The sequence below is a fragment of the Camelus bactrianus genome, chromosome 23 (assembly GCF_048773025.1).
Source record: "Camelus bactrianus isolate YW-2024 breed Bactrian camel chromosome 23, ASM4877302v1, whole genome shotgun sequence".
Lineage (NCBI taxonomy): Eukaryota > Metazoa > Chordata > Mammalia > Artiodactyla > Camelidae > Camelus > Camelus bactrianus.
The window spans coordinates 16,887,347-16,898,455 of NC_133561.1; the positions used below are offsets into that span (position 1 = coordinate 16,887,347).

General features: G+C 51.4%; 1 protein-coding gene across 1 annotated transcript; it reads right to left on the minus strand.

Moving 5' to 3' along the window:
* Positions 1-172: 172 nt before the first annotated feature.
* Positions 173-6,568, minus strand: LOC105083869 (left-right determination factor 2-like). Its single transcript, XM_074351687.1, has 4 exons — positions 4,155-6,568; positions 2,611-2,857; positions 2,144-2,386; positions 173-1,818 (listed from the first exon to the last, which is right to left on the minus strand). Exons 1-4 carry the CDS (start codon positions 4,402-4,404, stop codon positions 1,455-1,457), a joined length of 1,104 nt encoding a protein of 367 aa, XP_074207788.1. The 5' UTR covers positions 4,405-6,568; the 3' UTR covers positions 173-1,454.
* Between the last annotated feature and the right edge of the window lie 4,541 nt (positions 6,569-11,109).

Below are 11,109 nucleotides of genomic sequence, written 5' to 3' on the forward strand. Positions count from 1 at the left end.
GCAAACAGCCGTCCTCCACCGGCCTCGGTTTCCCCATCTGCAACACGAGAGGGTTGGAACAAAGCTTCCTCTCAGGTCCCTTTCAGCGCTAAATCTAAATCCTGAACAGCTCTTCACGCCGCACGTGTACAGCTTTGCAGGTTCCCCACCTCTTCACGTCTTGGCTTTCACCTTTTATTGTGATGATGAAAGTCTTCTCCTTGCCTCCCTCCCCACAGCTCCAGCACCAGCCTGTGGCTCTCCGGAGAGGAGTGGAGGTGGTGGCGTGGGGGCTGTCTCCTGCTTCTCTGACAGTTCTTTTCTATCCCAGAAGGGCTTCCTCCTTCTCCCCCACCTGCAACCTTGTGTTATTTCCCAGAATTTGCTCCTGGCCCCTGTGCTCAGCCCAGCCCTTGTCTTTTCAGGAAAGTTCCCGGTCAGCTCTCCTCTCCTGCTGCCTGCTGTTACCTCCCGCTGCCAAGGGCCACACTCCCGACCTCCAGCAGGTTCCTGGGTGTGGCCACTGGACTTGCCCTTGGCTCCTCAAAATGACCCCACTCTTCCCCCCATACTCCCTACCTGCGTGTCTTTATTCCTTCCCTGCCTCAATGAATGGAACCACCCACTGCCTGGTATGTACAGTAGGGTCCAGGGAAGTGCAAGGTTCTAACCCCAGTGATTAGGTTGGTGGAGCCACTGACCAAAAAAAAAAGAGAGAGAGAGAGAGAAAAGTCAGGATCCTTGATTTCAGAGAGGGAAGGGATTTCTAAATTTGATTTTCAGTAGGTTATTTCAAAATCAAGAAAAAGCCAAGATAGATCAAAACATGAGTTCAGATAACCATAGCCACATTATGTATGTTAGACAGTTCAGTCCTAGCATCCTGTATCACTTAACTGAGACCCTGAACAAGTCTTTTTTAGCTTTTTCCTTAGTTTTCTAATCCGGTTGACCTAATCTCTATAGAACTTTCTGTTCCCTCCCAGTTTGCAGTGTTCTGGGTAAAACAAAGAAATACAGGATAAAATGTGTTTTATTTGTTTCTTGCAAAATGCCCTTGTTATCTGAGTTGAGAACATACCACCCATACTTGACCCTAGGTTTTAAGCCTAGAATGGCAGCTGGATCTCCTGCCCATACCACAGAGCTCAGCCCAGATCCAGTGATAGGACGAGGAAACAATGACAAATTAGGATTTCTGCTCTTGGGTTATAAAACCTACACAGCTAAGTGCTTAGGATTCAGTGCAGTGAATAATGTCAAGAAGAGAGAAGACTGGGCAGGGGCTACCCATTGGCCAGGAAGTCCTGTTCCTGGGAAACAAAAATCAGGAGGTGAGCTAACTGGTCAGAAGAACTCAGTAGACAGCACAGAACATTTGCCATCAGCCGTTCAGTAATCCCCATCTCTTCTGGTGCCCTAGAACACTTCTGACACACACAGGAGCCAAGTCCCTTGTTAGCTACACCCTGTGCCTATGGCTTCAGCTTCCTTGGCACGGGCGCCCCGTCCCAGGCACAGCTGCACTTCTGCACCCTCATGTTGGGCAGGCTGACTACCTGGGGCCTGCGCTTGCCTCCCTCCTCCATGCTGACAATCATGGGCAGCGAGGTCGTCTCCGAGGCGATGCACTGTCGTGGTCCCAGAAATGGCCACTTGAAGGTCAGGGACTCTGGGGGCTGCTGGCAGGTGCCCACACACTCATAGGCCAGGAAGCCCGGGGGCTCCAGGACCCAGTTCTCAGCCCACTTCAATCCCTGCAGGTCAATGTACATCTCCTGGCGGCAGCAGCGGGTGCCCTCAGTGATTGGCGCCTTAGGATCACAATTTCCGTGAGCTCTGTGGGGACAAGGAGAGACAAAGGCAGAGGTCAGCTGGGAGGGCAGAGGTCAAGGGGCCCAGGGTGGGGTCCGGTGGGGCAGGTGGAGGGAGATTTATGATCCATCCCTCATAATGTTCCAAAATGCTGCATATTTGTGGTGAGGATGGATAACTAGAAATAACCCCAAAATAATCAGAACTGATACTATTCCTGAAAGGACGGAGAAATTTTATATATTTATCCATTTCCATAGCACCCTGAAACGTTACCCATTTCAAAATATGTTTAATTCCCCCATTTGCCTTATTATTCAGGTTGATTTGTTTGACCCACAGCACTTACCCATAGTCCCTAAGGTCCAGGGTGTGCAGCTCCAGCTGGGGCTCCCCCTGCCCGGCGCCCGACGGCCCCTGGGAGGTGAAGCGGATCAGCCTGTGGGCGCTGGAGGCCAGCGGACCCAGGTGCTCCCGCTGCACCGACACCTGCAGAAGCAGCGGCTGCCGGGGCCTGTGCAGCTGCCGCCAGAAGTTCACTGCCTCGGTCACGTCCAAGGCCTTCCAGCCGCTCTCGTGGATGGACACCAGCCTGCGACAACAGAGACACAAGCTGGCGCTGAGAGCTGGGGACTGGGACTGCTCAGGACAGCCCCGGGAGTGCCTCTCCCACCCCCTGCCAGGTGGCCTCTACTCCCCTGCTTCCCCGCCCCCTCGCCCCCCTCGCTGGGCCCAATCTCCCTCCTCCCTCTTTCTCTCTTCTCCTCCCCTCTTCTCTCTCCTCCTCCCCCCACACCCCAGCCGCCACCTCCCCACCTGGAGTCGATGAGGGAGGTGCGGTTGGAGCCGTCGTCGCGGACGTGCAGCCACTGGACGGTGACCCGGGCGCGGTCGCTGCCCGGAAAGAGCCGCTCGTGCTTGCGGAGCGCGGCCTTGGGGACCGGCTCCTGGAACAGGCGCAGCACCGCCTGCACCAGCTCGCTGTTGGGCGGCAGCCGCTGCTCCATGGCGAACACCAGCAGGTGTGTGGAGGCCTCAGATACCAGGAACCTGCCGGCCACCTCTGGGGACACGAACAGGGTCAGCAGGGCCTCTCCGGGAGCCAGCGGAGCTTGGAGGGTGCAGGGCCCAGAGCCAGTAAACAGGATTTCCCCAGTAATGCCCAGGGAGAGTTGTAGGCTGGGAAAATGGTGGACCAGGACAGAAAGAGACCACCACCACTCCTTGGGAAACTGTTAGGGGCAAGCCGGTTTCTAAAACCAACATTTGGAGTTGGGGTTTATAGTGGCCTCCACCCTCAGCTGGTAGTGGCAGCTTCAGGATGCTGAGCAAGGGCTGGGGGTGAGGGTGGGCTTCAAGTGCAGACAACACACATGCAGCCTTCTTTAGGCAAAGGAGCGGGAGTGGGGATGGACGGTGGGAGGCAGAGGACCCAGCCAGTGGAAACCTGTGGTCACCAGCTGAAATTGGTTTTTCCTAAGAGGCAGAAGAGCCCTGAATTTACTTTCATTTCCCTGATTGGTGAGGGGGGCTCATGCCCAAGAAATATCCTCCAAAGGAGGGCAAGGAGCAAGGGCCCTGTAAAATTTGTGGGGCTACTGAGTCCTGAGGGAGTGGTGAGGACAGGTAAACTCCCTCCTCAGAGGCACCAGGCAAATGTCCCCAACACCTGAGGTTCCAGGTTGGCAGCTTGATCACCTGACCAGCCAGCCACATGGCTGCCAGCAGTCACCCATGCTGAGGTGTTCAGAACCCATCTCCTCATCTCCCCAGGAACCCAGCCTGGTCTGTTTCTGGGCATCAAGGAGGTAGCCCCAGCCCCAGGGAGGTGAGAGGCAGCAACAGGATTCAGACCCGGTACCTTACATCTCACGTGCCACAACTCTGCGAAATAGTCAGAGCTAATTTAACCTCATCACCAGAAACGCAAACAGGCTAAGGTTGTTCAGTGACTTGTCCAAAGTAAAACAAGTATCATAGCTGAGAACTGAACCCAGAAGTCCTTTCTCTCTAAGGCAACACTCTCTGCTGAGTCAGGCCTCTTTGTCCACCAGCACAAAGTCCCTTGACACTCTGTCTCCCCTTCTCTAGTCTCCCCTCCTTCCACTTTGCTTCCCTACCCCATGATATCTGTTCTTGCCTTGGCTTTGGCAGCGGGTCCAGCCTGGCACAGCTCCTCCTGGCCCCAAGATTGGAGGCCCTCAGTGCAGACAGAGAACAGGGTCCCAGGCCAGCCATCCTCACTGTCTGTGGTCCCCCATGGACCCTGGGCCCCCAGACACCTCCCAGAGCAGGCACATCCAGTCTTAGCCCTCCCCCCACCACGAGGACCAGGGTGCAGTGGGGAGGGAGGGCCTCACCTCGGAAGTTCTGGCTGAACCTCTTCCCCCGGGAGCGGGTCCCGTGGCTGCGCTGCAGCAGGGCCACATACTGGGCCCTCACGTGGGCAGGGATGACCAGCCCCTCCATGTCGGCCTTGCCCAGGACAGGGGCCTTGCTGAGGTGCAGCTGCTGCAGCAGACTGCTCAGGACCTGCTCCTCGGTCAGGGCCGCCCCGGGGCCGGCCAGAGGCAGCGCCCAGAGTGCCCAGCAGAGCCACAGGGGCTGCATGGTGCTGCTCAGGAGGAGGAGGAGGAGAGTGGATGTGACCCTGGAGGAGGCTCCAGGAAGGTCCCAGCTGGATGTGCTGAGAGCCAGGCTGGGCCGGCTTTATAGCCAGCCCTGGGCTGGGCCTGGGAGGCAGGCAGGGAGGGAGGGAGGTCACACCCCTTGGACCTCCTGGGAGCTCAGCAGCCAGACAGGTCCCTGAGCCCCAAGGAGGGGGATGTCTGGACTGTGGACAGATGCCTATTGTTCTGGTCATGAGCCTCTCTACCTTGGCTTGGGGTGCCTGACCAGTTAAATAAAAAAGCTTGTTTCCTGAAGAAGAGGTAGGGATCTCATTCTCTGCTAGGTCTCCTGTCTCCTGTCAAAGAGCAAACTCCAGTCCCTGGTGTGTGGACCTAGAGTCCTATTCCTTTCCAGCTAAACTGCCCACTCAACACCAGGGCTCTCTGGCTAAGGACCAATCCTGCCTTTAGGATGAGCATCTGAGCCTGGTGCTCAAAGGGCTCCTGGGGGCTATAAACCTCCTGGACTGTCCACGGTTGGAAAACCCATTGTGCTTCCCAGTGTTCTGAGGGGCCTTCAGAAGGCAAGGGAGCCTGGAATTATTTAGTATCAATGAGGTTTAGTCCAGTAAGGAACACCAATCCTCTCCCTCTTCTGGGCTGTTCATGGATTCAGAGATTAGGGTTAAAAAAAAAAAAACCCACTCTACCTCCTCCTCCAGTTTTTGAGCCAAGAAAACCAAGGCTGAGAGAGGCAACACTGTCCCCAAGCTCACAACAGTAATGATGGCTGTCTGCAGAAAGTCAGGTCTCAGCCCAGAGTTCTTTCCACACCCTCAAACCATTTCCAGCCAGAGTCCCGCCCAACCCCCTGAAGCTAACCAAGTGGATTCAGTCCAGGTGATCAGGGCTGGGTGGGGGCAGGGGCCACATCCCCCAGTTTCCTGAGGCTTCCCCTGAAGTGAACATGGATTTGCTTGGTTGAAGAGTTTTACTAGGGAAATAAAATGACTAGGCAATCTGCCAGGGATCAGACTGCCAAATAAAATAGAGAACGCAATTTGGGATACACTTAACTAACAAATTATTCATTGTTTATCTGAAATTCAAATTTCACCTTTCACTGGGAGTCATGTATTTATTTGCTACATCTGGCAACGCTAGCCAGAGGCCAAGAGAAGAAAGCCAGTGTGGATTGGGAGACTCTTTACAATGGGCTGATTAGCCGTCAGGTGGGAGGGCAGCCCCCACCCTTTGTCATGCAGAAGAAGGAGCCCGGTTTCCTCCACTTCCAACCCCACCTGTGTCTGGCCCAACACCCTGCCAGGTCATGTCAGGAGATGGTTAAGTGGCCCCTGAGCCAGGTCTTCTGTCTTGAAGGAGGAGAGAGGGCAAGGGTCACTACCCCTGACTAAGGCCAATTTGGAACTGGCCCAGAGCTGAGGGTACCACGAAGGGCAGTGGGCCAGTTGTCTTGGGGTATGGGCAGCAGACCTGGCCCCAGAGAGTCCTGGAGTGATGGATGATAGGGACCGAGGTGCGGAGCAGGGCCAGGTGCCCACGACCACCCTCCTGCCCCCAGTAGGCTGGGATTCAACTCCAACCAGAGTCCAGGCTGCCACTTGAGGGCCACTAGAAGATGTAAGTTCAGAGATCATCCTGCAGCCTCTGCAGATGGGGACAGACTGGACCAGAGCATGGGCTGAGAACCAAAGGGAACCAAGAAGTCAGTGAACACTGGAGCCCAGGAGAATGTTCACTTCTGGATTAGAGGCCAGCCTCTGGGGAGCCCAAAGGGGAAAGGGGGCTCCTGTCCCCTTCATGATCAAGGCAGGCACTCCTGTGTGGTACTCTAGAAATACCCTGAAGCCCAGCCCCAGGTGCCCTGGGCTGTCCCAACCTTGCACCCATCACCCTTCTCAACCCCAGACCTGGAGGCCCATGTGGCTCCTTGAGGTCTCCAGACACCCTCCTGGGTGTGTGACAGGGAGGGTGGGGAGTGGGCCCTCCGTGTCCTCCCAGAGCACCTCGTCCTTGGCATCAGCAGGACCTGCCCCTCCTTGGGGCTCCCTGGGCTAAGGAGTGGGGGGTGTGCAGGGGAGGAATAAAGGCCACACCTTCCTGGCGGGAGTGAGTCCTGGGTTCAGTCTTGCTGTGCTGCTCACTAGCTGTTAGGCCTTAGATGAGTTTTCTACCCGCTCCAATATTCCTCTTCTACAAAATGGAAACGATGTACTTTTTTTGCAAAGCACTTGTCAGTATTCATGGAGAAGTCAGCAGAGTGCCCAGTGCACAATAGGTGCTCACTAAATGGTAGGAATCTTTCATTCTGATACTTAAGTTACAGCGTTCAGCTTTTTTAAAGTTTAAGTTAACAATGTTTCTTAATGATTTTGCAGTTAATACACCTAATACAAAAGTCAAAAGATGCAAAAACTATATGTGGAAGATGTCAGCCTCCCCTTCCTTTGTTGCCCAGCTCCCGCTTCACCTTACTAATCCAGCAACATGACCCACATCCCCTTTTCAAAATTATAATTTCTCATTATAATTCTCTTTTGTAAATGGTACAGTGAAAAGTCTCTCCCATCCCTGGCCCCTAGTCTCCCTACCCACCCCCCCAGCCCCCCACTCCCACCCCAGGCACCAGTGTTGTTAATTCAATTGATTTAAAGAGGCTTATTGTTCTCTGTGCCGCACTGCCTCTTTGAAATCAGAATTCCTCTCACAATCGCTGTCAGCCAGGTGGCAGTTGGGACACTTTTGTGCAACAACCTTCTGATCACACTTGGTGTCTCAGACTGCTCTGGTGGCCCTATCAAAATGTCACAGCGGGCTGGGAGGAGCTTAAACAGCAGAAATTCATTTCCACCCAGTCTGGAGGCTGGAAGTGCAAGATCAAGGTGGCAGCAAATTTGGTTTCCTCTTTGGCTTGCAGATGGCCACCTGCCTACTGTGTCCTCATGTGGCCTTTCCTCTGTGCACATGCATCCTGGGTGTGCCTCTGTGTGTCCAAATTTCCTCTTCTCAGGAGGACACCAGATTTGAGTAGAGCTCACCCTAAGGACCTCATTTAATTGATCATCCCTTTAAAGACTTCATCTCCAAATATAGTCAGACGCTGAGGTACCAGCAGTTAGGGCTTCAGCGTGTGCATTTTGGGGGGACACAGTTCAGCCCTGGTCAGATGAAGGAAGCTCCAGCATCAAAGGGTCTTAGGTTTGAGAAAATCCCATCATTTCTTAGATCTCCTTCAGAGATACTCTCTGCAAGTATAAGCAGATGTATTTCTTCCTTTCCTTTTTTAATTCCAAGATTAGCATACTACACATATTGTCTTACACTTTTTTCTTTCATTGAACAAAATGCCTTGTAGAATCTTCTATAGCGTACTGCCACACTTTTATTTTAGTGCTACATAAAATTTCTTTGCATAGATGTACCATAATTTGTAACCAGATCCCTTTGAATGAATGTTCAAATTCTATTCTCATCTTTTGCTGTTACAAATAATGTTGCAATAATTAGCCACTTTATAATATATAAATGCCACTTTACATGTTTGAATGTATCATTTGTATAAATGTCTGTAAGTGGATATATTAGGTTACAGGGTATGTATAGTTTTTATTTTGATAGACAGCTAAATCAGTTACTGGCTAGTTTGTATTTTTTCTTATTGAAAATGGGATCTTTTATTCCATTGCATTGCTAATTATTGTTTGTATCATTGAAGAATATTGATTTCTGTGTACCAATTTTAAACCCAAGCTCCATACTGAATAATCTTATCATTTGTAATAGTTCTTAGTTTATTCTCTTGCATTTTCTAGGTACAAAATCTTAATGTTTGCTAATAATTTCATTCTTCTTTTTAAATTTTGATTCCTCTGGTTTCTTTTTATTGTCTTATTTCATTAGCTAGTATCACCAGAACAGTGCTAAATAATAGTGATAATAATAAAGTAGCACTGTCTTGTTTCTGGTATTAATAGGACTACGTACTGTTTCCCCATTAAGTATGAGATTTACAGTTGAGATAAACACATTTTATCATATTAAGGAAGTATCCACAGTAGGAATTTTTAAAAATCAAGTATTGGATGTTGGAGAAGATTGGTAAAGATCTGAAGAAGCAAGAACCCTCCTGTGTTGCTGGTGAGAGTGTAAAGTTGTACAACCAAACTGGAGGATTCTTTGGAAGAATTTAATATCGTTCAAGATACCGCATTACCCAAAGACCTAAAAATTCCCCTCAGTTGGACAGAAATGCAGGTCTATGGATAATTATAACAGCATTGTTTATAAGAGTCCAAACTGACGCGACCCACCAAAAATATCCATCGACCATGTAATGGATTTTAAAAATGTAGTATAGTGGGGAAGGGTAGTGGTAGAGTGCGTACTTAGCATGCACGAGGTCCTGGGTTCAACCGCCAGTACCTAATTTTTTTTAATGTAATATAGTCCTGCAGTGGAATATCTATCTTATGGCAAAGAAAATGAACCAAAACTACTACATACAACATTAGTTATAATCACAAACAGAACACTGAGCAAAAGAAGCTGGATACAAAAGATGTATGATTCCATTTAGCTAAATTCAAAACTAGGCAATAACGTTTAAAGATATATTCTTTTGCTTTCTCAGGAAGGAGAAGAATAGTTATTTACTAATCATGATCATTTTGCTCCTTGTTTCTAATGTTTACCTCTGATTTCTTTCTACAGTCACTCTGAGTTCTTGCAGTCATTGTGTACAAATTAATTTTTTAGGAATGACCTCCAGGCTAGCCGTGATTTTGACTTAACAATTTCCTTGTTTACACTTTAGACCACAATTCTAGAATGTACATACTGTACTACTTTCCCTGACCTTCTGCCTACCAGTGACCTGAAGAGGGGAGTCAGCCCCGACGCCATGCCCATCTCTGGTCCATGTCCTACTAACAGCCAGGCAGGCCCCAGAGTTGGGTGGGGCCCACTCCTCATACATCACTGTCCCCCTGGGGCCTGGCTGAGGGCAGGCCTGGCTCCTGGACTGCGAGTGGCACTGGTGCTGCCCTCATGGACAGCATTTATCCTGTGCTCTCCCTCCGAGCCCCCAGACACAGATGTTTTACACTGGCACCTGGCAAGAGGGATGTCACGTGGCATCCAACACCTTATATGGAAAGCCCTCTTAGCTCCGCCTTCGCCAACGGACTCCCACAATTCCCCATGGAGAGCAAGCTCCTGAAGGAACAACCTTGCCCCAGGACGTGGCACGGTGGCAGAGAGCAGCAGTAGGGGGTCCATAAACATTGAGTGACAACAGGTCCTGCCCCCTCCTGCCTCCAAACCTTTGCTACCGTTCTCTGGGCCTGAAATTTAAAAACTATACATCTTCCGACTGAAACCCCACTGTCCTGCAGGGAGCAGACCACGCTTCCACCAGAGTACACATCACAGTGCCACTGAACCCAAACATGTGGCAGCTACCTGGCTATCTTAGGCTCCTTGTGCACTGAGCCACCAGGCCAAAAAAGGAGCCACTCTCCTGCCTGATGTGGCTGATCCCAGCTACCAAGGGGAGATAGGTGACTGCTTCACAGTGCTGGCAAGGAAAGTGACGTCTGAGGTTGAGGGAGTTCCCTGGGTACCCGCCTAGTTCTTGCATTCCCAACAGTAGAGGTGCATTGAAAATTACAGCACATGTTGATAAAGCAATCATTATCTTCTCTCTCTTTCTTCCCTTTTTAAAAAAAATGTCATACATGAGTTATTGAAGGACAACTTTATAATTTGGTAGGAACCAGGGTTTTTAGTGAGACCATGACCAAACCTGAGGAGGAACTGATGTCGCCTGTGCAGTAACCACTGGGCCTGTGGATCTTCTCCTCTTGGAGAGGAGAGAGAGCTGTGTCACAGGTGGGAAGGACAAGCGGATCTTGTCAGGGAGAAATACACAGTTGTGTTCCTGTTTCAGGAAGCTCAGGTGTAGAAGGATGCAGATGGTACAAGGGGTGGACCGTGCGGGTCATCGATGTGCTGCCTCGGTGCTGGAGGCGTCCTTCAGTAGGTGCTCGGGGATGAGCAAAGGAGTTTTGTTAAGCATTCCCTTAAAGTGAGTATGTATTACGCTTACTGGAGAGAGGCCTCTGGAGGGACCCTGCAGGAAGAGCAGGCCCTCCTGCAGTTTCCTGGGCAGGCCTGAGGCCAGCGGAGTGGGAGCCACCCTGGGGGGACATTGCCCCTGCCACAGGCCCAACACGAGGTCCCTCTGCGGCTGTGTAGCCTTGGCCTAGCAATCACCTGTCTGCTGCCCTCTCACCAGAACCCAACTGTGGAGGCTGGAGGGAGGGCATCCAGGCAGCAGCACACAGGCCCTTGCTGAGTGGATGCTGTACCCTGACCAAGGGAGCCTTAACAGCTACAGGGGCAGTGGGTGGAAGCTTGCTGCAGCCAGAAGGCTTTCTGGGAGGGGTACTCAGTGGGGAAGGGGGTGGATGGAGAGGGGGAGCAGCCTAGGAAGTACCAGAGAGCAGTGGCCAGAGGAAGGGAGCCTTCCACAGCCCGCAAAGCCTCCTTTGGCTCTTTTCTTTCCTGGGTGACGACTTTGCTTAGCTCTCTGAGCTAAAACACTGGGTGGGAAGAGAAAGTAGGGACAAGAGGTGGGGGTTATCAGATCACCTATGTCCCCACATTCAGAGCCCATGAGAGTCCC

Bases quoted from the DNA above. Each gene is read 5' to 3' on its own strand.
- LOC105083869 (XM_074351687.1), bottom strand. From the start codon at position 4,404: ATGCAGCCCCTGTGGCTCTGCTGGGCACTCTGGGCGCTGCCTCTGGCC. The intron at 2,858-4,154 runs GTGAGGCCCTCC...TCGTGTCCCCAG, and splicing joins GTTCAGCCAGAACTTCCGAG to AGGTGGCCGGCAGGTTCCTG. The intron at 1,819-2,143 runs GTAAGTGCTGTG...TTGTCCCCACAG, and splicing joins CTGGACCTTAGGGACTATGG to AGCTCACGGAAATTGTGATC.